Here is a 26,925-nt window from a genome sequence, read left to right as displayed (position 1 = left end):
TTACATTATTAAAAGTTTTTATTTAGGTTTGGTCAGTACAGGTAAGATAATATTGGAGTCACAGAGCAATATGCATAAACAGGATACAACAGTTCTTAAAAACTGAGTAACTATGCACACAATTCATAAACATTCGGTCACCTAAGGAGAAAATGCACAGATGTATGGTGGGAAAAACTGTAATTAACACTGAAACTACTACAGGACTTCTTCAGTGAGTCCATCTTTTAGTGATAAAACTACTGTACTGGGCAAACTTAGCAGTCATAAACCCACAGCTATTATGACAAATCTTGAAGGTGGTGTTAAGTATAACAGTATGAGTAAGAATGCCCTTACACAGCACAGGTTCTAGATATACACAGATTTGTACAGACATCATTTTATGTTATACTTTATGGAAATAATTTCCATTTCAACTTCACATTAACTCATATAAAAATAACTTGAGCTACACAAACGTCCTTTTAGCAACATTCAACGTAATTAACTGTTAAAATTTCCAAAGTGGCAGAGGTATTGAAGCAAAAAGAAACCCACAAAAAGGCAAAATTGTGACAAGTATGCACTAATTTAAACGGCTTCTGGACAGTATCCTCTCCCAATTTAAATGACACTGTATAAAAATGTTGCAGAAAAATGTTACAAAACTGAACCCTGCACATTTACACTGGAGTCCAAACCATTCTGGACATGACGAGAACCCACAGTTCTGTTACCTTTCATGCTCACTGTTTTCTCCTCTTGAGGATCATGATTGGAGTCTGTGTCATTTGAGTGGTGCGTGAGAGAGTTTTCACTGCCAGTGGGAGAGTCTACACTTTCATACCCAGTACTGAGTTGGTTTATGTAGCTACCACCTCCTCTACCAGTTCTATCTTCCGAGTGGTTGGACAGCTTATTACCATTCCCTGGAGAAGCCGGGAAGTCATCTTCCGTGCCGCTACCCTCCCTATAAAATCCAGGCCCAGACGTCCGCTGATGGGAGGAGCTACCATTGCTTGGTCCGTTTGCCAGACGGCTGCAGTCTTTACCCACAGCCTCTCCCTGGTCTGAAGGCTCAGAAGATGGAGTCCTGCTGGTACCTGCGTTGGAGGCCTGGGACTGCTGCTGCTGGTACTGCGCCAACTGCTGGCGAGTCTCCTTCAATTGCTGCTGAAGAACTAGAATGGTACTCTGCATACCCTCTACCTCCTCATCAAGCTGGATGATGAAGTCATTCAATTCTATATAAAGAAAACACATTTGTTGCAAATACTTAATAGCCCATAATATAGCTTGAATCTCAGACAAAATTAAAATCCTGTAATTCAACATTTCATGCTGAAAATTTTCAAACTATTTTCCAGCCATCACGTATGCACTGGTTTTGACACTCTGCCTCTGAAGGAGGAAATGCTTAATGATCGTCTATGCACTTTTTATACTGCTAATCAGACTATATGAGAAGAAATTAATTTCTGGGCAAAAAAGAAGGATATTTGGAGAACAGCTCAACTCCAGCAATTAGTATTTTGCAAGCAGATCTTCATGTATCTACTTTTCCTCAAGCATAAAACATTAGCAGAAATATAGTAAAAGTGACCACGAACTACATCTGTATATAACAGGTCTGAATAACTACAAAAGCCTATTCAGTGACAAAAAAAAATATTTTAGTCACACTTCAAGGAACTTTCAGCTCTTAACTGTTTTTAATCCTTTAAATCCTGCTTAACAGGACACTAAAAGAAAGACTGACAAAACTTAACTAATTCCACATGGTGTTTTAGTACTTATGCACCAAGAAAAAGGATTTTACAATTCTGGAGCAAGAGATGCTTGACCTGAAAACAGTAAAAGAAACTGACTCCCCTAGTCTTCAGTTCAACTGCACCACTGATATGAGGAAGCAAATAAAATGCAAACTGCTTGCTATTGCAAAGAGTCATGAAATTAAAGTGTTCTTGCTGCTATGGAAAAAAAAAATCATTAGGAAAACTGCTATTGCAGGATTATGGGAAAGAAGCAACAGGGGCTAAGAACACATCTCAGTTCTGGAGATTACTTTACTATACTGCACTCAAGAGCAGAAATCTTTTAAGAACGTCCACGCTTGCTTCAATTATGAACTTGATAAATTTAGACCAAGTGCATTATCTAAATAGTAGTTAAGAAGCAAAAGGGCAACTATTCCAACAACATGTCATTCCAGAGTAAGTCACCTTAAGAATTCTAGTTATTATTTTATACTGATACTTTCTCAAAAATATGATCCTATGGGGGAGAAGAAAATCTATCATTAAAAATACAGGATATGTTGCACAGATCTCACAGACTTCAGTTGTAAACCAAAAACATATCCAGGTTGATGTGGTAACTAAATAGCTCATCTCCCAAGACTTATTCTAATAAACAGATAGCATTCTACCAAAAAACCCACTGATTCTATGCAGAACTCTCAACTGAAGTTATTTTAAATTTGCATTTCCCCCTCCATTTAAATTATGCAAGAGGTCAGAGATTAAAGGTAATTTCAGTTTAGGTTTCCAATGCTGTAAAATTTGGACTGAACACAATAACGAGGTGTTTTAGTGCATCTGAGTTACCTAAGCAAAAAAAAAATCTCTATTTTTCTTATTCTTAGGCATTGTTAAGAAGTTGTTCATTTTTTAAAAGTAATTTCAAAACGACTCAAGAGTTAACAAGAAGCATTCTGTTCCCAGTGCATACTTAGCTTCATGCAACATTAGCACCTTTCATCTTACCAATGCACCAGTAATGTGAAAAATGCAGTCTAAGCATTACCTATTAAATAGCAAGACCTACAGGACAAAATCAAGCAATTTCAAATTCAAACGCTGCATTACTGGAGCCGCAAATCCCACCAGTCCCCCAAAGTTAAGTTTGTTTGTTTGTTTGGGGTTGGGTTTGTGGTTTTTTTTTTTTTTTTTTTTACATTAAGGCTACCAGTGAAGACTTACAGTTGTCATATTTTACTCAATATTACCCTTTTATTCTGGCAAAGATGGTTTTACAGTACGTGTATCATCAGGAAATTAAACTAGCAGAAGTGCAAGGCAACTTCCATTTTCTTAAAAAACACCCTTACCATCCTGACTGCTTTTAAGTTCCTCACTATATTTCTTCTGTAAAGCCAACTCTGCCTCAAGCTGTGCAATACGTCCTTGGGACAGCTGCCTTCCAAGCTCTTGATTCTCCTGGATAAGCATTCGACACTTCGCCATTAACTTTTTGCCTGTTTGGCTGCAAAGGAAAGAGCCATCTATCACAAAATGAATATAAAACCTTCAGTAATCTTCCTCAATCACAATTACAGACAAAAAGGAGATGCAATTTCTGCATGTCACAATTCAAGGAACATTATGCCTCAACATAATTGTCATAGCAGAAAGTCTCCCTATAGTTACCACGTGCTGTTCCAACGCCAGTTGATCTTCTGTCGCTGTCCCATAAAGTGGAAGGCAAGTTTTATTACTGCAAATACGAATAAGCATATTGTTCTTTTTTTTGATACCAACATCTGGATATCAGTATGCACAATCTTGCATGTGCTAATTCTCAGTGGAGTTAAATATTTGATTAAAGATGTGCCTTGTAATTCAAAAGATCAAGTACCACATAAAAATTACACGTGTAAACTGAATTATAAGCAAAAACTTTCTTCCATTTATTGTACTAGTAAAATTTAGTAATTAAATTTGGGTGAAGAGAAAAAAGTTGATTGGGGAAAAATATTAAATCCCATGTTCATTTTTCATAGTGACATCCATTTTTTCATTAAGAGGCTCAGACATTCTTTTGAATGTTGTCTAGGTGGTCTTGTTTAAAAAAATCAGATGTCTATTTTTCAACTCAATTTATGTATTTGACAGTAATGTACACAGCCTGTTTCACAATTTCTATGGTGAGCTTTCCCTAAGCACATCTTGCATGGTGAGGGGAAAGTAAATGTAGTTAAAAATTCGCAGGAAATTAAGGAAGGACTGTATTATTAATCTACTTCCTTTAGAATGACAGATTTCAGATCATGAGTAATGACCATCAGGATGTCCAGTTTCTAAAAGAAATGGGAAAGAGGCAGGAAAAAATATTTTGAACTGACAAGATATTCTTTAATAAATGGGTAACATCACACATCTTTAATCTTCATGATAAAAATTGCATTGTAAAGCATTATAGGAAGTAGTATGCAAATTAATATATAGGCAATACAGCTGACTCCATAAAAGAGCAAAATTAAAGTCCTTTAAGACTCTTGGTCTGCCAAAATCAGGATAGCAACCACAAACAGTTCTCCTTTTAATAGGCTCAGCAACATAGCAAAGCTGTTCTCTTTTCTACAAAAGTGTAAGCTCTGGGGAAAAAAAAAAAAAAAAACCAAAACAAACAACAAAACAAACCCCACCCACCCAAACCCCAAATTTGAGCAGGTTTATTTTGAATTCAATGGCAGGAGTTGCATTACTCTTCAAGACCGAGAAGGTCATTTAATTTTTTGTTTGTTTGCTTTTAAACAAGTGACAAAGACAAAGAAATTTTAAGGATTAAAAAAAGTAGAACAGGAAATTTCTGCTACAATTCACAGCCACGGCTCTCTCCTGCAACCAAAATACCCAAGCAAAAGAATTTAAAGTAATAATTTCCTTATCAACTACCTTTTAAGCATTCAAACCTAAGACAACTTAAGTTCTGCCAACTCTGCCCCATTTAACGTTTTCCGACTGACTCTCCCAAATCTTTCGGATGGGCTGCTCCAGAAGGAATCTGGCTGTGTAAAGTCCTGGAAGCCTGAAACTCTGCTAAAGGCAGCAACCTGTTTTCTTTCTTGATGTGATGTCCAATGCCAGGTCCTTGAAGCTTAAATTGTGCTGACCTAATACAGTCCAAGTCGCACACTTAAGATGCAAGTTTCCTTAGAGATGTTCATTCTGTGTAAAGCAGGACCACTTTGGAGATAACCAATGTGACACATCCCAAAAGTTATTAGGCAGACATGCAATGATTTTTAGCACCATTTGCAGATTTCTGTTACTGTATTCATCATCACTGCAAGTTGAAGAAGTTCACAGTGCTTAAGTCATTTAATGCTTTTCTCTTCGCAAAGCAATGTCAACTGTAGAATTAGCAAGTACCAGTTACCTTGGAATTGGGACAATTTTAGAATCCCATTAACTTCTTCATGTTAACTCCTGCCAAAATGTGAAGTATTTATTACCTGTATAGAAATTTGCATAGTTACCTATAATGCTATTTCTTCCCACAATTTTTTTTCCAGATGTTCTGAACTAGTATGGCACCAAGTAACCTCCCCGTGCAATTTACAAAAAAGACAACACATGCAAGAATTTAAAATCCAGCAACTATTAAAATAACTCCTATTAGCTGTAAAACTAGGTTTGGCATTGTTTCCACAAATCCTCTTGAACATACATGCAACAAAACCTGTAAGAATATAAGCGGTTAAATTTCAGAAGACTAGTGTTTGTCTTTGCCGTTTGCAGTGGCTTACTGCAAATCACATTTCTACTAATTTTTAATCCAAGCATATACTCTCTGTTTAATGACGGTTGAAATGGCTTAGCATAGCCATTCCTTTGATTAAATGCCCTTCTATTTCTCCCTTCAGACATCAGCAATGATTATGCTGTACACCCTTATCTATGGTTAAGGCCCAGAACTAATACCCTTTAGGGTTGCAGTTAATATGTTACCCTAAGAACACCCGTTAGGGATTTGAATAGGAGCATCATCTCTCTCAAAAAACTAGGTCAGATGCCGTGAAATAAGAGTAGCTGCATACAAGGATGGACAATTAAAGCAATTAAAAGAGTGGAGGGGGGGCAGACAGAATGCAAAGAGAATGAAAAATCCTGTAAATATTTCATGAGTCACCATTTCTTTACCTTTCCAGAAATAAAAAAAATCAGTAAAATCTTAACCCAGTTAATGAAAACATCCTCAATTATTTACCAGGAAATAAGTTCATTTTCTGTATTCCAGCTACTGCACATATGAATTATTCATGTTCACATCACTGACTTAAATTTTTATGATGCATATTAGGGTATGTTGCAGCTACAGAAATAGCATTTTCTTCTGATACTTTTGCTTGAAAGAAAGTGGGAAGTTAACTTGACTCTCCTCAGTTGTACACATATATTTAGAGCCTGAGGACTTAAGAAAACAACCAACCTAAATGTATTCAATAATTTTTTGAACTCCAAGTTAAACAAGCGATCTGCACGGCATACCTCTATCCGCACATTATAGTGACCTTTACAAATGTCTCAGTAACATGTTAACAGTTTATTAATGCAAGTCTTACCTCTGTTTTGATGCTAGATCATTAAAATCTTAGATACTGCTATAGCAAAATCATCCCAGATGTATCACTTTTAAAAAGGTAAAGTTTTTCTGTAGGCTTTTCTTTTGCTGTTAAGTCATTACTCATGCAAAAAAAATAAACCTGCATAAGTACACTACTCTTCAATCCCGTATTAATCATATGAAGCACAAACAGTTAAGATACTTCCAAGTTAAAAATACGTAATGCCATCTTAATAAAAGTCATCGAAACAGTTAGAATACATCACCTTCTGTCACAGCTGGATGTCTTTTTTTTTTTTAAAAACTTAAAATTGAATTTTCTAGGATCAGACCAAGTCATAAAATGTTGCCCAACTGTTTTGAAAATCAAAACCTCATATTACTAAATAGAACTCAAATCTCTAAGGAAAACAATAAACACACAAATGCTATACCAAATCTGCATTTCGCTTTACACACCTCAGACATGCCACTCCCAACTGTCCCAGATCGCTACTCTTACAAGTAACTTGGGACAACAAAATGGAGACATCAATAGAGTAGCAAAAGCTCCTTCAACTGATTCCACCAAGGAAAATGCATGCATTGAAGTTTTTTTGGTTTGTTAAAATACTGGCTTTGTTTTCAGAGAACGAGACAATGCAGAAATAACAACCTGTTCAATTCTCGTTCATCCCAGGAGCTTCACAATACAACAGTATAACCAGTAGTGTTCCTTGAACTATATATTACAACTATTTCAAGGCACATTTTATATAGAAGTGCAATACAAAAAAAAACAGGTGTACAAAGGAATAAAAACACCCCACCAACACTGAAGACAGTTGCCATTGTGTGCCTTCTGAATTGAGCATTTGAGATCAGTTCTTAGTATAGAGGATCAAAAAAATCTCATGTCTGCATGAAAACATGCAGTGAAATACTTATCACAACCAGTTTTTCTTATACATGCTAGTTGTGATCAAATATATATTGCTTCCAACAACTTTAAACCTGCAATTAGATAGAACGTACATTTTCGTACAGTCCTAATTTTGAGGCGTCCACAGTATTACCAACCATCCAGAAAACAGTTCATTATTTAGTAACATTGACTTAAGGCTCCGTCAAGTGCCAGAGAGCCCAAAGGCTAAACAGTCAAATGTGTACACTACCACTGTTGTGATATCAAATAGCACTCGTGGCTATTCAAAACGGGTTAGCAAGTAAACTCTTTAACACAAAATTCACCTCATCGAGTTTTGACCCAGCAGTTCAGTGAACAAGCAGGAAGTCCACAGTCTTATTGGCAAAACTGACTTACAGTGTCTCTAAGTCACTAGGCTCAAGGTTAAGAGCGAAGCATATTCCACTTCTACATTTTACGGGAATTTTACATGTTCAATTCATGATTTATAATCTCTAGGTTCTCTCTCCTCCAAACTGTCTGTCGACACAGTGTGCCACAGACTTAAGACTTCTGTTTCTCCCTCTATTTTCTTCAAATAGAACAATTTTGCAAATGTCTACATGTTCTAGAAAAGATTTTTTTTCGAAGATGGCCATTTCTTCAGAATAGTCCGACGCCGTCAGGCCTCTGAAGCAAAGGGGGAGAAAAAAGCTGAAACACAAGGTTCATCTGATAAGTTTTACATTAAGCATTACAAGCTGGACAGTATAAGAATGTGGCTTTTGCCTCAAAACGTCTGAGTCTTGGTGTGGAAACGAGTACTTGGCTGTCCCACCATAGCATTCTCGTAGTGGGACTGTCAGGGAAGTCTTGACTGGGGAGTATTTGTTTTGTTTACCTATCAGGCGTAAATTTCCAGGCACTCAGTTCATTTTGGGCTTGTTCCAGTTTGTCTTTAGTCTGTTCCAGTTCACCTTTCATTTTTAGGAAAAACAAGTTGATGGCTGGGTCCACCATTGTTGATCGCAGTTGGGCAACACTAGGCTGCTGGACTTGCTTGAGGTACTGAATCTGATTCTGCATAAAATAAGAAGAAAAAAAACTGTTATGCATAGAACATTAAGTTTTGTGTCATTTAGATACAAATAAAAATAGTTATTCCAAAGATAACAGTAAGCAAGCTTGCCCTCTTTCAACACTGTAACCTGAAAAAAGCCGGATAAAAATCATTTTTGCCCACCTGAGCCCTATCAATGTGCATATTCACCTAATCCCCCATCCCACCACCTGCCAACCTAAACTCTCATAGAATCACAGAATTGTCTAGGCTGGAAGAGACCCTTGGGATCATTGAGTCCAACCATCTACTGTACTCGACAAAGTTCTCCCCTACACCATATCCCCCAACACCCCATCTAAACAGCTCTTAAACACATCCAGGGATGGTGACCCAACCACCTCCCTGGGCAGCCTGTTCCAATGCCCAACCACTCTTTCTGTGAAAAATTCTTTCCTAATGTTCAGTCTAAATCTACCCTGTTGGAGCTTGAAGCCATTCCCTCTCGTTCTGTCATTAATTACCTGTGAGAAGAGACCAGCACCAACCTCTCTACAGTATCCTTTCAAATAGTTGTAGAGAGTGATGAGGTCTCCCCTCAGCCTCCTCCTCCTCAAACTAAACAGTCCCAGCTCCAACCACTCTTCATATGATTGGTTTACTAGGCCCTTCACCAGCTTCGTTGCCCTCCTCTGCACTCGCTCCAGCACCTCGATATCTCTCTTGCATTGAGGTGCCCAAAACTGGACACAATACTCGAGGTGTGGCCTCACCAGTGCTGAGTACAGCGGCACAATCACCTCCCTAATTCTGCTGGCCACACTATTTCTAATACAAGCCAGGATGTCCTTGGCTTTCTTGGCCACCTGTGCACACTGCCAGCTCATATTCAGCTGCTTGTCAATTAGAACCCCCAGGTCTCTTTCTGCCAGGCAGCTTTCCAGCCACACTTCCCCAAACCTGTAGCACTGCATGGGGTTATTGTGGCCCAAGTGCAGGACCTGGCACTTGCCCTTGTCGATTTAAGGCTGATTGTTTTCTTTTTTTTTTTTCTTCCCTCTCTCTCCACTTCAAATTGTTTTCTACTTGCCAGTTGACATTCACTAATGACTGGGGCACTAGAATGGTGCTTTTCATTTATGTCTATCCCTGCTTTACTGGGGACAAGCAGCACAGTCAAAAGAAGTATCAATTTAACCATTTTCCTGTATATACAGTTACTCTGTTAGAGGGTCTTTACACAGCAATGGTGCAGAGAAAGTATAAGTACAAGCATTCTATTTACCTTAAAAATGTGCAGTAGTGACCTCAGTCACTTATTGATGGAGGACAACATGTTTTAATTTATATATTGTTTCGTAGCAACAATTCTTGGATTTTATTTCAAATAAGTGATTTCAAAGGTATTGAAATAAGAAGTATTTCCATTGACACATTAATTTGATATTATCAAAATAAAAATATTTAGCTACTTATACTTGAAGTTTTAAATAGACACTTTTATGTGCCCAGGAAGAAATATAAAGGAAATAAAGCACTGCATAAAAATATTTTAAAGAAATAAAGCACTCAAGAACCCACCTACAAACATTACTCAGAAACAGGAAATCCAAGTTTCATCCATTTCTTGGATGGCATTTTACTCCCACAGGTCCTCTGCCTCACTGAATGCACAAAATGTTGCTCACTGAATAATGATCTATTTAATTTATTTTTATTGATATATCTTTTCTATCCACTCACCGTTCTGTCGCTTGCACTACTGGAAGTATTTCCACAACCTGTCAGTTCTTTGCAAGGGCTAGCACTAGTAGAGCGTGAAACAGCTAGTTTAACAGATGTCTGCACACTGACATACAGACATTCCAGCTGGCAACGTATTCCAGGAATAATTATGCTACAGCAACATGGCTCCCAACCTATTTTTAGACAGGTACCATTGAGGAAAAAAGATCACATTCCTTGTCTTACCTAGGCCCAGTTCCCTCCCTCTTCTGCTGCCAGCCTAAGAACTGTAACAGATTCCTTGGACCAGTAGGACGAAGAATTGCTGCCACCTGCTCCTCACTCACAGCAGAAATGCACTACAACACTCAAGAGGACCCAGCTGATTCCATCCAACGTCAGTTATTTAACAGTCTCATTTGGGTACCTCATCTCTAGCTCCTAGGCCAAGCAAAGAGCACTTGCACAGGCTCCACATAACAACTCAACTGTCATTACTAAAACAGTAGCATAGAACGGATTTACTTAAGCTGAACAACCCTTGCTCATTCCCTCCCCAAACTTTAAAAAGACCATTTATTCCTCCAGTTTTTCCAACTTAATTTTTCTCCATCCCTCCAGATATGCTTTCTGCAGTTGTAATTCCAGAGTTGTCGCCTGTCAGGCTTTTCATCCACCCAGACCTAGCAACTTCCCCTTAATATGACCCACTCCAAAGCAAGCCTGTACCACTTAACCCTTCTGCCTACTTCCCTATTCCATTCATCTTCCAGTCCAAGCTTCCCATTCTGGCTCTCTCTAACCACTCCTTTCGCTGATATTCCAGGTGGTAAGGGGTGGCGAGCAGAAGAGTTTGCCTGGAGTCAGGACCAACTTCAGGCTATAGCTTAATATACACTAATAGTCATGTCCAATGCCAGACCCCAGGACAGGCACTCTAACATCTGAAACGCATACTGGCTGTTCGTATTCCCAAAAATGAAAGCATACACTAGCTGGTATTTTTCAAAAGCCTGTCAGACAGACAAATAGGGATGAATTTTCACAAACAGAATAAAACCCTTGGTATCAGCTTTCTCTCTGCTCTCACCAAGGCAGGAAAACACTGAAAGTAGTCTATTTAGAGGACATCAGGCTCTGGGGGAGGGTTGTTTGCATGGATTTTCTTTTTGTTGTTGTTAAGATAGACAATAACGTTTTCAACCCCTCTGCTTCTCACATGTTCTTGGAAACACTTGAATCCTTTCAGCTGAAGTTGTCCAAACATACCACATAGAAGAGGGCCTCTGACATGAAGAACTTAACAAAACAGAACACAGGTGTTTAATAAAAAATGTAAGCAATCTAAAGAAGTACAAGTATATAGCCTTCTAATAAGGTAGGAGTGGGAGGGAAGAAACCGGATAACAAAGAAGAGAAAAAATACAGGGATGTAACCTAATCCACAAGTAGTTTAAGAGCAACGACTATCTAGGTACTATAGCCCAACTGCACCCACAGGAAGCTTCCACTCATTATTCTCTGTTCCGTGGAAAACCTATTTGAGTAGCAAATAATTCCAAATGCCTGTCCGCTTATTGACCTACAGTAGCTGTGCAGTAGCTTGGGAGGGGGTTAAGGCCTTTCCCTGAAGTAGCAATGACTTCATCACCACCTCTGCCAGAAATAAAGCTTTATGTAGAAACAGTAGCCAATACCTTACCCACATCTCCCTAACAGCAACGATCTCCTTTAGGTGGTTGTTCCCACTAGGGGGAAGGTAGCTGAAAGCTGCTGCTGCTGACAATAGGACACATGAGGTATTAAACACCTAAACTTCAATCTAGCCCTTTAGTTAGCCACCCTAAACTATGCAGAGTACGTCTGCAACACCAGTCAGAGTCTCAGTAAGCTCCTAGCTCAAAAGAAACCCATATATTCTACTGCTAGACTTGGAGCACGAGAGAGAATGGAGCTGTACACTGAACTACCATCTTGTTTCTTCAAAAAGAACACCAAAACAGCATCAGAACACTGATTCTGCTACTGCTACTCTGACACGCACACCTACGCTTGCAACATGACGACTAGTGACTTTTATAAGCTGAAGTAGGTTTTGCTGTGTTTTACCTTTTTAAAAGAAGGGTGCAAATTAAAACTGCAACTAAGACAAAATCCATCACAGCTTATTTTAAAACGGAGCTAGTATATTTTAACTAGCAAGGTGTTTTATACATCAGTAGTCAGAAAAATCACTTATGTCTTTCTCAACTACTACTACTTGAATATGATATGGTACTTTTAAGTCTTTATTCGTTTAAATTTGAATGTAACCTGAATGTGATGTTTGTTAGTATAAAACATGTCCCAAAAATACATTAAGAGTAATATGAACAAAAAATATTATATAGTAAATATTCATCTGTCATTTTCAAGAAACTTGACACTATAGCTGCTCAGGTTTTCTAATCAAGATGTGACAGGGAACATTAAAGGCTTACATATAAATGTCACTGGTATATTTTACATGTAAATGTATAGAGATTCACATGCCAAGTAACTTATCATATGGTGAATAGTTTTTGTTCATTTATCAAGCGATTTAGCAACCTATAGCTTAGTTTTGCATCTCATCCAACATGATTTATTTTGTTACTGTTACTTTACTGGAGAAAATACTATCTAATAACACAAAGCCAAGCAGTCCTCCAGAGCTTCTTGAAACTACGTGCATTTACACTTGAAAACACTTTAAGGTGCCAATGTCGCCTATAGCTTTTACCCCCTTTCCTTCAAGTATGCATCTTCCTACCTCCATGCACTATGGAGGAGATTACATCCTTGATGTTACTCACATGTCAATACCTGGAAGAATACAAGCCACTTGTGTGTGCTTGTTCTGCTTCTTTTTGGTGGGTTCTCCCCTGCCCCCCCCCCTTTTTTTTTTTCTTTAAGTACACTGAAATTAATAAAAGCTCTTCAGAAGTTCTTCTACACAGATGTTCTAGAAAGACTATGCATCACAGATATGAACACCTATAACAGAGTGCAGTGAAAAATCCTAGTCTTCATTATCTTGCCAGTATTCATAGTCCTAAATACTTGAAATTTTTGTCTAACTCATTCTTTTAGAAATGAGAAGGAAGAAAGGTGAAAATAGTACACACAAATTTGGTTTTGGCAAAAAAATTACATTTCTTTTATTTTTTAGTATTTATTGTTTTAGCTATAGGCTCAGAAGTTCAAAATAAAAACCCTCTTATTACTGCAGTTCCTTATAGCAGAATTTATCAGTAAAACTAACAAGAGAAGCAGAATCAATACAAGAGTCTCACTACTAGGGAAGCGTTGCAGTATAGCACCAGAACCGATCTTCATTAGCATCCTGGGCTGCATTAGTAGTGCTGCCAACAGGTCAAGGAAGGCGATCCTTCCTCTCCTCTTGGCACTGGTGAGACATCTGGAGTACTGGGTCCAGCCCAGGGCTCCCCAGTACAAGAGAGACATGAACATATTAAGGTGAGGTCAATGAAGGGCCATGAAGATGATTAAGGGGTTGGAGTATCTGACGTACAAGCAGAGGCTGAGAGCAGTAGGGCTGTTCAGCCTGGAGAAGTGAAGGCTCAGGGGGATCTTATCAATGTGCATAAATACCTGATGGGGGGAGTAAAGAAGGTGGAGCCAGACTCTTCTCCGTGGTGCCCACTGAAAGCACAGAAGGCAATGGGCACAAATTGAAACAAGGGAAATTCCACTTAAACATAAGAAAATGCTTTTGGCTGCAACAGTGGTTGAATGCTGGCACAGGTCACGCAGAGAGGTTTTGGAGTCTCTATTCTAGATGTTCAAAACCTGACTGTATGCAGTCCTTAGGAACCTGGTCCAACTGACTCCGCTCTGAGCGGGTAGGTTGGACTAGACAAACTGTAAGTCCCTTCCAACCTCAGTGATTTTGTGATTCATTTTTTGCCATTGCAAAGTAAGCTTTACCCCCTCTTGTCTTCTCTTCCGACCAGTACTTACTAAGAATGAAAGTCATCTGATGGTCTTAAGAGCAGTGCAAACAATGTGTAAAGTTAAGTGTCACACTACTATACCTGACAGCTCTGAAAGCCTACAGGAAAAAAGAAAGGAAGACTAAAAGAAATTAACAGAGGAAAGCTATGGTACTAGTTATTAGTTTTGCACAGAGCTTGTATTTTTCATAAGAGAAGCTCTCAGGAGTATGTTACAGAAACTAGGAATAAGAAGCTTTTTAAAATCTTCTCTCAGGAACTGCCAAATTAAAGCAGCAGGTGAAAAGTTATGTCAAGAAGGTTATAAAAAAAAGATCAAAAGTCTAAAAGTGGTAGAAGATAGTTTCAAGAAACCAAAACTAAACACAGAAAAAAACAAAGTCACAGAAAACTCAGAGAAATAAAGGAGAGAGAAACAGAAACAAAAAAAGTATTCAAGTACAAAGACGACTAGAAACCCCAAGAAGCAGATCTGCCAAATTTCAAAAGTCCCTCTGAAAAAGTCAGTAGCTCTTTCCCCTACCTAGCCAAATGGATGCGGAAGCTTACAAATACCTTGTTATCCAAATCCAACATAAATATCTGCCTAAATCCTCCTTAATGAAACCCAGTAAACTCAATCTTATCCTTACATTTCAATTTGTTCCTGCATCCAATGAGAGTCAGAAGTAACATTTTTGGTAAATATACACAGTTCGTAAATGCTATAACAAAGTAAGCATGGCTCATGCAAGAATTAGCTTGGTTCTGAAGCAAAAGTCCTTCCAAGCACAATTGCTGCTGAAAATCAACTGAAATAACTAATACTAAAAAGGCAAACTTTAAGAAGTGATCTTTACCAATTCAGTGCCATTTCATTAAGCACAGAAAATGTGATGCTATGGATATATGGAAAACAGCACATGGGTACTGGCTCAAAAGCTGATATTCCTGTAACAGTCTGAAAACACTTATCCGCTCTAAATACTTACAGTACACTCTTGCATCTCCTGTTCCTTAGTTGCCAGCCTCATCACCAGAATATTTTCTCTTCGGGCAGACTCTTGCTGTTGCTGTTTCAACTTCTCTTCGGATTCTCTCAATCCCGTCACATCATTAGCTAATACAAGTAGTAACACACAAAAAGCACGTTTTATAGTATCCTCATGAACAGTTTTTAAATACAGCTAAAAGAATCTAAAAACCAAATTCATAAACAGCAAGAGTCATAATTAAGCTTGACTACAACAAGCATAACTATAATAAGCATAAATAAGAAAAATCAAAATATCATTAAGTATTAGAAAAGCTTGACAACAGTTCATTTTAAATACATCTTTCTGATCCTCCCTTAAGAGTTACTAAGCTTCTGAAAGTGTTTCCATGTTTATGTAAGGAAATAACTTTTAAATTGCTTGCTTAAACAAATACTACTTGCAGTCTGAAACTCAGGAAGTTGGAACTGTCCTGGTATCTATAAGAAATGTGGCAGCCAGGGTGAGGGAGGAGGGAAAGCCTATAATGGCAAAAAATCCACAGTTTGTAAAACAGTGTCATTTGTGGTCAAACCTCAAACTGGTTTTAACACACCATGAGTAAACAGTAAGACATTCGAGAACTTCAGAAATGGCAGCTCCGACGCATCTAGAATTCTTATGATCCATGAACATTTATGAAAGTTTATAAATGAAATATGAGAGAAGGCAGCACAGCACATTTCCAAATTACTCAAACAGGAATATGTGCCAGCAGCCTGATACAAACAGTATACATTCACTCTGCTACTTGTAATGTATAAATTGTGAAAAGTTGGATTAATTACTTGAGAATAACCTGCTGTAAATGTAAACTAAAAACATCACCAATTGCTTCAGGACAATTATTTCTAAATAATTCTTTGCAGAGAATTCAGTAATACTGATTATTACGGCCTATATTAGAGTTTCCAAAACTGAGAAACTGGGAATGTTAAAACAACTTGTTTACTTACCTATGCTAGGACAGTTTGAGATTACAATGAAATTAACTGCTTATATTTTCTATATTTGTGACTCCAAAACTCAAACATTATGGGGTGGCAAAAGAAGAGGGATGTAACAGAGAAAAGAGTGCACATCTGTTTGGACTGACAGAGAAATACCCTTAGTGGTACTAAGTCTTTAAGTATTTAGACTGAAAAAATGAGCGGAAAACAGGAAAGAGCCCATCTCTAGCAGCCAACACAATTTTAAGAAGTGACTTCCATCACGTCCAGAATGCACCCAGCTTTCCCCCACTTGACAGTACAATGTTTTTCCCATATTCTCTTTTGAAAGACTAAAGTATAGACCTAGTTTTAAAGGCCACATAAAACTGACACTCAAATAGTTAATTTGCCTAATCAGATCAAACATTACTTGAGGACATTTTAGACCTTTACCTCTACAAACTATTACCCCTCCTATGTGGTTTACAGTCGTTTGAGACTACTGAAGGCTCAAACATTCATGGAGTATTTTGGTACAGGATAATGTTTCCTTTCTAATGAAAAAGTTCTGAAAATACACCAATTTGTGGTGTTATGATTTGAGCCCTGCCCTTCCTCCCCCAGCAGTCTGGGTACAGACAGTCCTACAGATGCAATACCAGACTTTTTAGATACTGTGTAAGATCTGCAAAGGAAAATAAGCGGCTGAGAAAATTAAGAAAGGCTGAAGACTTACACTATAAAAAACAGAGACTTTTTTTCCTACAAACAACTGACATAGATTATTATCTCTTATTTCTAACAGTTTTAGAAAGCACAAACATTATTTGAACACTCTGCTTTATACTTTGGTAATTCGTACCATTTTGAAACTTGGCTAACTTACAATTAAGGTCGGTGTACTTGCCCTCCAGAGCTTGCACATATGCTTCATACTGTTTCCACCTATTGCAGAGACGAAGAGAAAAAAGAATTTTCTGAAGCTCAGTTTATTAAATCAAGGCAACTCATTCCTAAATTTTCAGAGTATACATTCACATACCATAATCAGAAAATACAAGAGGGAATTACACAGTTGCATAAAAGATAATTCCAGTTTTTAAAAAGGGGCTTTTAATCATGGAAAGAGTTAAATCCACTTTGCATCTCAGGAGGATAAAAAGGTAGCTGTGCATTACAACACTTAAAATTGGCATCTTAAAACTTACTGTAATATTTTGGACAAATGTTGGGATCAAACACTTATTACTTAGTTATTTGTGTAAAGCACCTAAGATACATGTCATTCTCAAAGCAGAACAATTCAAACAAAATTCTGTAACAGAAACCATAATACAAAGATAGCCTTAAGTCTGTTACCAAGTGAACAAGACAAACAGAAGTGTATTACAATACACTAGAACTGGCAGTCTGGGTTAAGTAATTATACCAGAAAGGCCACTGACTCCTTTTTGATCAAACTTACAGCTGTGACCCTTCATCTGATGTGTATATATTTTAGTAGTGATCTCAATAATCCCGAGGGCTAACACGTCAAAATTTTTACCAAATATACCAACAAAACAGTTTCCCAAAAACATTCATGAAACCAAGTTAAAGAAAGTAAAACAAAGATTGATTTTTTTCATATAGATATACTTTGACTAGTTTTCGGTATTTTAAAAACAGTTTTGTTTACTGGCCCTGATAATTTAGTTTTCACTTAAGTGTCTATTAACTAAGACTTTAATAATTTCTAAGTCTCCTCTTACAGTAACTTTTGTTCAGTGCCTTTAATAATCTATTTTCCTAAACGCCGTCTTTCCAGCTTATTTCACTCTGATCATTTCCCCCTTTTTACAGTAGTAGCACAGATCATTAACTGAAGGAATTAAAATAGAATTCTGATCTTCAAAAAGCTTAAGTTACAAAGTTGCAGCTTCTGAAGTTAAGCAAAAGAAAATGAAAAGGAAGATAAGGAACCATGTCAGAATAAAGCAATAACCACTATCCCCCACCCCACCCCGATGCTGAAGACCATTGACGATACTTTTAGGACTCCACTCTGAACATTGTTAACTCTTATCTGTTTATTCCTTCTTCTCCATTTATTAAGTCTATACTGGTAGAGAAGACCAGATCCTACTACGATCAAACAGGACAGGTGTAAAACTCTATTTCTAGGTCTCAAATGACTACATGAACGGTGTTTGAGCCTGTAACATCACTCTCTAAATGAACGATTCTCACAGAAAACTGTTTTCACCTGAACAATAGAAGGGCCGTATTTCCAGATGCACAACTTTGATCTTACATTGTACAACCATATCTCCATGTACAACAGTTTTGCTTTTATACTTTTTTCAGTAATACGAACTCCCAGCTGCTGACACGTAAGGCTGAGGCGAGCCTGCATTCCCATTACATGAATCTCAAATGCTAAGTTTTCACACAAAGCTTGAAAGACATGACAAGGACAGCAAGTTTGTGGAATGTTGTAACGATGCCTTTGTTCAGTGAGGGAATCTCAGCCGTGCCATGCTGAAAACAGATAGCAGAAGCTGAGGCTAATCTAGCAGTGGATGTAGCTACCACCTAGAAATCCTAGCTATCAAGCATAAGTCCAGTACAGTCCAAGGGTTCAGAGCTGCAAGTTAACACAAACACCCCAAAAACCAACAAAACAAGCAACTCAAAACAAACCAACAAGAAACGTCCAGTACAGTCCAAGGGTTCAGAGCTACAAGTTAACACAAACACCCCAAAAAACAACAAGCAACTTAAAACAAACCAACAAAAAACACACACGAAAATACCTCCAATATTGTAATTGTCTGCATAAAAACATGCAACTTCCCAACAGACACCAAAACACATTAAGCACCTCTGATAAATTATGAAAGTTTCCACATAAATAGCATTCCTAAAAGTTACATACTTCGAACGTTTTCCAGCTAGCCCTCTTTACAAGCTCTTCAAGGAAAATATTTTTGCCCCTAAATAGATTCTAAAGTTCAGTTAAAGAAACAGGTTCAAAGAAAAATCAGTAGTGACACAAACGGAAATATTTTTCTTCCCCTCCAACCCCCAAATTATGTCAGAATTAAAATTTGAAGATTGCTACTACCACATCTTCAACTACAGGAGGAAAGCGTTCCCCTCTGGGAAACTTTTTTGCCTTACTTGAAGATGATATATCCCTTCTACCAGGTTTCACCTGCACATAATACCTGCATTAGTTTAACTTTTTTTTTAATAGACATTGGTAAAATCAACACTTACAGTGACATAAAAATCCAGTTTTCAATTAAATTATTTAAGAATTTGCACATACTTGCAAAAGCTTCTTTAAATAAACCGGTGATTTATAGAAACTTGCTGGCCAGACCTTAAGTCTGAAGCCTTTCTTCCCAAGATCCAAGAAACAGATAGTTCTCCTTCACACATGTAATCTAACTAGAGGCATTGGTTTAAGCAAATGTGAGAGGTGCCTTGACCACCCTGCCCCATATTGCCCCTTTTGGTACACCTGTAGGGCACCCAGGCAGCTCATCAGTGAACTTGAGTGGAAAAAGGCTAAAAGCCAGCTTTTTTCTCCAATCAGTTTGGTTTCCACTCAATATTAGCTTCTTGATCTGTTTAGTAGTTCATGTCACTAATCTGATGGCTAAACAGAGGCAATCTGAAAAGCTTCACTAAAGTGCTACTTGGAAAAGCACTAAAGAACAGAGACAGATCTGTCCACAGAACTAGCAAGACAATCCTGGATCCCATTTACATTCAAGGGGTTGCTTAGTCTCACAAGAACTGGAAGGTAGTTGAGCAGCATTACGTAAGTTAGTTAATTCCTTTCATTCTCTAAAAATATTAAGGAGACTTTAGCTTCAATAGCTTGACATAGCTTCAAATACCACTATTTTTCTTGGAGCACTCATTTTTTATGCTGAGCTTCAGTGCTCATTTTTTCCAGGAAACGATAAAGGATAAGCTCTTAGTGGGTAGGGCACACACAGCACTGCACCTAAGCAGTTGCAAATGTGACAGGCTGTAAGTCCATGTTGATTGAAGTTCAGTAAAAGCACTTTATTTTCTCAGAACTGCTTGTGTAAATCAGGGTGCTTCAGTGTTTTACAGACTAACCACTAGGCTAAACAATCAGGACAATACTGGTAAGATTTTTATCTATGATCCACAGAGCACTTTGTCATGTTCCTGGCTCTTCTTTCTTCACAGAAGCTCCTACACAGTCAAGCTAAGTAGCTACTGCATTAAAGCAGGGAGGGGAAAGATGAAGGAGATGAATCCACAGCAACAAGTAATGAGACAAGCAGAAATTCCCAAAAGGCCAGACTGAAAGGCTTCTCGATAATCCTGCTCACATTAGTCAACAGCAGAAGTTAAAATGAGCAGACCTAAATTATGTACTTCATAGAAAAGAACAGTTAAACTGGGATTCATGACATAGGAACTCAGAAAAAAGAATTAGTATTTTCTACATATGTATTTAATCAGTGCAATTGTAATACATCATCATCGCTGTACCTAAAAGACCAAAAGCAGATGACACATGCCCATACCTTAAAAAGCATTTGCCTCACCAAAGCATGGACCAAAAAAAAAAAAAAACAAAAACCAAACCACCACATTCCAAATCTTAAGACAACCCAGTGGTGGTCAACAGTCAACACATGCTCTTCTATGTCTAAAAGTACTAGAGATGCCTTTGACTAAAATATGATATACATCTAGTAGTGTTGTATTTCATTCCAACCTACAAAGCCAATGGTTAGCGTAGTAACTGCTATGTTTACATGAAATCACAATTAAAGGTAAATTTACTATAAATCCATTAAATACACACCCCATTCAAAGAAAAAAACAACACTGTTCACAGGACTGCTTAATGCAAACAAATAAAATGGACATGACCAAAACAGCATTTAAGTTTCCACTTCTGGGTATAATGGACAGTTATTCTCCTTAAATCAAACAAGTGGCCTTTTTGAGAGCAGAATTTGCTTTGTCTACACTAAGAAGATCCGACAGCAACACAGCTGTCATTCGCAAATTCCCTCCTGTCTCTTCATAGAATCATAAAAAGGTTAGAGCTGGAAGAGACCTTTAACACAGTTTAGCTGCTGATGTTCTTTACCTCCTTGGGTATATTCCATCACATTCTCACTTGAATATATGCTGGAAATTGATCTCTTCTATGGTAGCAACCAATAGAATCATAGAATGGTTTGGGTTGGAAGGGACCTTAAAGATCATCTAGTTCCAACCCCCGTGCCATGAGCAGGAACACCTCCCACTAGACCAGGCTGCTCAAAGCCCCATCCAGCCTGGCCTTGAACACCTCCAGGGATGGGGCATCAATAGCATCTCTGGGCAACCTGTTCCAGTATCTCACCACCCTCACAGTAAAGAGTTTCTTCCTAATATCTAATTTAAATCCACCTTCTTTCAGTTTAAAACCATTACCCTTTGTCCTATCGCTACACTCCCTGTAGTGTCCCTCCCCATGTTTCCTGTACACCCCCTTTAGGTACTGGAAGGTTACTATAAGGTGTCCCTGGAGCCTCTCCTGTGGAGGCAGGCTGAGAGAATTGGGCTTGTTCAGCCTGGAAAGAAGAGGTGCTCCAGCCCTCTGATCATCCTTGTGGCCCTTCTCTGTACTCGCTCCAACAGGTCCATGTCCTTCTAATGTTGGTGGCCCCAGAGCTGGACGCAGTACTACAGGTAGAGTCTCACCAGTGCAGAGTAGAGGGCAGAATCACCTCCTTTGACCTGCTGGCTATGCTTCTTTTCATGCAGTCCAGGATACGGTTGGCTTTCTGAGCTGCAAGTGCACACTGCGAGCTCATGTGGAGATAGATTCTCATCCATCAACACCCCCAAGTCCTTCTCCTCAGGGCTTCTCTCAATCTATTCTCCACCCAGCCTGGGTTTGTGCATGGGATTGCCCCAACCCACAAGCAGGACCTTGCGCTTGGCCTTATTGGACCTCACAATGTTCACACAGGCCCACATCTCAAGCCTGTTAAGGTCCCTCTCAGCATCCCTCCCTTCCAGCGTGTCAACTGCTCCACACAGCTTGGTGTCATCGGCAAACTTGAGGGGGCACTCAATCCCAACATCCATGCTGCTGACAAAAGACATCAAACAGCGCCGGTCCCAATACTGACCCCTGAGGAACACTGCTCGTCACTGGTCCCCACTTGGACATTGATCCATTGACCACAACTCATTGAGTGCAACAATCCAGCCAATTCTTTATCCATCAAGTGGTCCATCCGTCAAATCCACATCTCTCCAAATTAGAGACATGGATGTTGTGCGAACAGTGTCAAACACTTCACACAAGTCCAAATCATTGCAAGTTACAGAAATTTTTTTTTGTTTTCACAATATGAATCAAAAAACAAGTGGCACAGAATCAACACTTTGATACTTTGACAGGAATTTTATAGCTGGAAGTAACGGCATAGCTTTACAGACTTAGGAGTTCGCAACTCCCAGGGATAACATTGAGCATGGAAACTTTTATAAAAGGGTTCACAAGGCCTAAACCACTTAACACCAAAGAAGCATTTTTTTCCTAATGTTTTAATGCTGTATCCTTTACTACCCAAAAGACCAGATATGCAGAAGCAGCCAGAAATCAGTTTTGAACATATAGAGCCAGACTATGTTGACTCCCGTGGAAAGAACTCTGACTCCAGAAGCAGCTGGCAGGTTAGTTTGCCCAGAAGAGGGAGTAGCTGATTGTGTACATTAAGCATTGCACTTGTACCCTCCTTTTTCCACACAGTTCAGTCTTTGTTCTACAAAATAGCAGTATTTAACTTGAAAGACCCTAATAATGCAATAACTTACAGTGTACAAAAAGCCAAGGGCTAAAAGTTTACCAAAACGTGCACACACAAACTACTCCAGCAGATAAACAGATGACCCACAGGTGCCTAGTTTAGTTAGCTCGTTGTTTACAAATCAGGAAACACAGGTATACAGAAACAAGTGGCTTGGGTCAGTTTCTTAAGCAGGTGGTCTACGTGACAGGATTGCCTATTATTTTTTCCATGGTGACACTTAGCTTTCTAAAAGGTGAAAAAGATGGCCAAGCTCTTCTTTATACAAGTTCCATGCGACAAAAGAAAAAAAAAAATCATTTTAACATTTCCGTTAATATCTAAACATGCTAAGACGATGGCTGCAAGGACTAAGAAAACCTAAAACTTATTGTAGGAGTAAGGAGTTGACATTTTTCTGATGCTTAAAAATAACTTGCTATCTAGCAAGGAATGTAAGCAACCGCATCTCCGAAAGTTACAAGTGAAGAAAGCTCCTACAAAATATTGTTCAGGATTTTGCCTCTTTGGAAAAAGTGTTTCCCCCAAAACCAAATATAAAAATATTTGAGACAAGATGAGAACTTTAAAAAAAAAGAGATGGATCATGAAAAGGATAAAATAGTTTTTCACAACACATATGTTAAAAACAGTGGAAGAGGGAGGTCACACATCTTCCATTAAATTTCACTAAAATGTTAAGATGAAAAAATTGCTTTTCACTTTACCTTAGGATGAGCTCGTCTCTAGGTAAAACCTTAAAATCTGCTTCACTAAGGCGAACCTATGACACAAAAGGAAAAGAACAATTTGTCAAGCTGTCATGATTACCTGGGGAGGGGGGGCGTGTGTGTGTGTCATAAGTATTTTTAAACATACCTTTTTTGGGAGAGGCTCTTCATTCGTCATTGTGAACTCTAAAGGGGGAGAAAAAAATGGAGTTTTATTTAGTATAGTTATTAGTGTACAAGAAATGCAGAACAAGTCAGAAACCTTACTTCTAGCCTTTTTTTTTTATTTGTAATATTAACTACTGAAATATTGGTTCCACACAATGCAGAACCAGAATACAAAACAACACTATGACAAGTTTGCTGCTGTAATCTAGATACAAAGTACAGATGCATTTTTTTCCTCAAAGTTAACCAAAACTTACTTTAGATGCCTAAAAAACCTATCAGTAACCAATTCTTCATTTTTAACTAAGCAAAACCACCCAACTTTGTCCATATCTGTTTAGATCAAACTGACATTTTGTATGTGCCTACATCCATTTAACGTTGTATTTTACAAGGTAGAGGATCATCAGGGTCTGAGGAAAGCAATTTATACTATTACTTCAGTATGTCTTTGTAATAAAAGTAAATAATTTGTGAACATTAGCACTAATGTTTGGGTTACATCAAAATAACATGTTCTTCCAAGTACTTATTCTCTTACTTTTAAGATTTTTTGATAAACAGGAAGTATTAGCCATTTTTTTTTTAAAAAAACTCTTGTGAATCTTTTTAGGAAAAGTAAGATGTCAAATAAATGGCTTGTATACATTGTCGAATTCAATTCCTCTTGTGTGTACGTAGCGTAATAGGATTGCATTGTGCTATGTTAAATAGTCACACTTATCTTGAGTTACAGGACATGCTACCCTACCTCAGAAGGATAATACATAGTATTTTCTACAACTACAATTATATAAAAAAAAGTCTGCAAAGATTATAAGCACACAAGCAACAATGAATGCAAGGTTTGCTAGAGGCACACATCTTTGCAATATGCTTTCCAACAGAAAAGTTGCATGTAATATTAGGATTCCACAAGCTTGTCAAGCTGCTGCAATGCACATATACCAGGTAAAGGATGCCTCAACTTGTTGGTTGTGAACATTTAGCTTCACAAAAACAATGATCTTAACTAAATAAAAAGAGATTTTATCTTCTCAAAAAGACTTTTACAGACTACCATAGGTATTTTCACAATGACACCTAACCTTTCCAAATCCTAAGACAAACAAATCCTAAAATTGTTTGTCAATAAGACAAACAAATATACATCAAATGAAGTAAACTCTCTTCAAACTACACTAACCATTGACAAATACACAGCATTCCACCAAAAAGCCCTCCATAAACAAACAAAAAACCCCATACCAAGTACAGTACACAGATGAAACAACTTCCAAGCCTTTCACAAACTAAAAACTGACACTAGAACGCAGGGAAAGGCTTCCCAAAACATTCAGTAGAATCGTCTCACTGATGAATGGCTGCTTCCTCTTCCTAGTCTTAGTAACATGCAGGCACTTAAGCGCTTCCCTAGCCTAACAAGTCCCCCCACCACCTTCCCTCTCACAGACAAGTTACTCAAGCGTTTTGCTTTAACTTCTGGATGCAGTTCCTTATTTGGGATGGTTTTATCAAAAACGTATCTTAAATATATTCAAGCATAAGACGCTATCGATACAAACTGCTGGTGCCCAACTCAGTCAACCAAAACAGCACAGAATAACTTGAGAGCACGGGAAGGATGCTTGTGACCCCTGCATTTAGGTTGCCTACCTCTCCCACTATAATTTTCCTAAAAATTTTTAGAATCTTTAAAACTCCTTCAGTGTTTGGCAGTAGTCTTGAAGATCTCAGCAAGACGTAAGTCCTTGACAGAGAGAAACATCCTTTTCAGATGTCCCACAGAACTACAGCTAACCCTGATTAAATTGTGCACAGACGATGTCAAGTCATTATTTGTGTGTTCCTCAGGAAAGTAACAGAAGCATACAAATACCAAAAAAGGTGAGTTTCTGCAAAGACTTGGCTTGTGAGCCCTACAGCAGCATACAACAATTGTAAACACTTGATTGATTTCTTTCAGTCATAATTGTGGCAGCAAAGGCTGATGTTCAACCCTCCACATAAGAGTAGTCTTCCTCCTATCTCCAGACCTCGCACAAGATTCCAGCACTCAGTTCTCTACAGCAGCACCAGACCTGGCTACTCCAACCTCTACACCCAGCACACCACCATTTACAAAGCCATCTCTTGCTTTCAGACAAAGCAGGAAATGCTGAAGACTGAGATTACAGGCCGCTGCCATTACAGAAATTCTGTCACATGTAGTGACAGAACCATACACTAAAAAAAACACATTAGCTAGAAATATTCTACAGGTTATTTTGGAAAAGCGAGGTTGATCACATCTAGAGATAAACACTAGCACTCTTTCTGTATCTGTGAATTTCACCCTCACTATTTCCATGCAGCAGCTTTTTTTTGCACCTATACTAACCTACCAAAAGCTTAGAAAGTTATTACCGCCATATTTCTACCATTTTGCCCAGTGTTTTTCAGAAACATTAAGAGCATCAGACTAACTACATCAGTTGTCACAGTGATTTGCCTTAGCTTTCTGTTCATTAACAGATGAATTTGCATGCTACAGACAACATTACAACTGAAATGTTAATTCTTTGAATTTACTACAGTGACTTTTCAAGCACTGTGCAGCAAGAGGTGCTTCTCATCGCTTGGCTCTCACCTAAAACAGGAGATGTCTCTCCTACACAGATCAGAAATATTTTGCAAGAGCATGATGAAGTGCCATTTTCTACAATAAAAAGAATCAACAGAAACAACATTCCTGCATAAGTGACTGGAATTAACACGATTATATTTTGTCATTTATATGATGAACAGCTTAACTGTACTATCCTAAGTAAGCACTTTCATGATTTTAGGGAAAGGATGGCTGCTATGTGCCACTCCTGCATATCTGCTCCTGGCTACAAGCAATATAAAACTATATTCCATACTTAAAATAACATTGTCATGGGCACTGAAGGAATTTTTATGTAATCTCATCAAGCTTTTGGCTTTTCTGGCAATTTGAATATGAAAAGAACTGAAATGGGGAAAGTGCATTTTAATTTTGGGAACTCCAGTAGTCTGTACACCTTCTACTACAGCGTTTAGAAAGCAGAGGATTTAAGGATTAAAAAAAAAAAATCAAGGAAACAAAGTAATTGAATAATATCATGTATGCTGCTTTACTAGTCATACCTGAAGTAACTGCCAGTTATTTTAACGATATGAAAAACAGTTCCATGGGGAAAACCCCAGCATAGGCTCCAGCCTCCCGAAATACAGAGAGGGGAGGGGGAAAAAAAA

The 26,925-nt window shown here is 38.1% G+C and overlaps 1 protein-coding gene across 2 annotated transcripts; it reads right to left on the bottom strand.

Moving 5' to 3' along the window:
• On the bottom strand, nucleotides 1-23,679 carry WTAP (Wilms tumor 1 associated protein). Of its 2 annotated transcripts, XM_009895519.1 has the most exons (7): nucleotides 23,648-23,679; nucleotides 23,497-23,552; nucleotides 16,828-16,886; nucleotides 14,968-15,095; nucleotides 8,118-8,296; nucleotides 3,092-3,246; nucleotides 1-1,226 (listed from the first exon to the last, which is right to left on the bottom strand). In XM_009895519.1, exons 1-7 carry the CDS (start codon nucleotides 23,675-23,677, stop codon nucleotides 643-645), a joined length of 1,191 nt encoding a protein of 396 aa, XP_009893821.1. In that variant the 5' UTR covers nucleotides 23,678-23,679; the 3' UTR covers nucleotides 1-642. The 2 variants fall into 2 exon arrangements, with proteins under 2 accessions (XP_009893821.1, XP_009893822.1); XM_009895520.1 differs by lacking the exons at nucleotides 1-1,226; nucleotides 3,092-3,246 and adding an exon at nucleotides 6,750-7,906 and having other exon boundaries at nucleotides 23,648-23,677.
• Nucleotides 23,680-26,925: the final 3,246 nt, after the last annotated feature.

This window comes from Charadrius vociferus, unplaced genomic scaffold, assembly GCF_000708025.1.
Source record: "Charadrius vociferus isolate BGI_N301 unplaced genomic scaffold, ASM70802v2 scaffold142, whole genome shotgun sequence".
Classification (NCBI taxonomy): domain Eukaryota; kingdom Metazoa; phylum Chordata; class Aves; order Charadriiformes; family Charadriidae; genus Charadrius; species Charadrius vociferus.
Note: the sequence above shows the minus strand (reverse complement) of the source record. Positions and strands in the feature narration are given on the sequence as shown.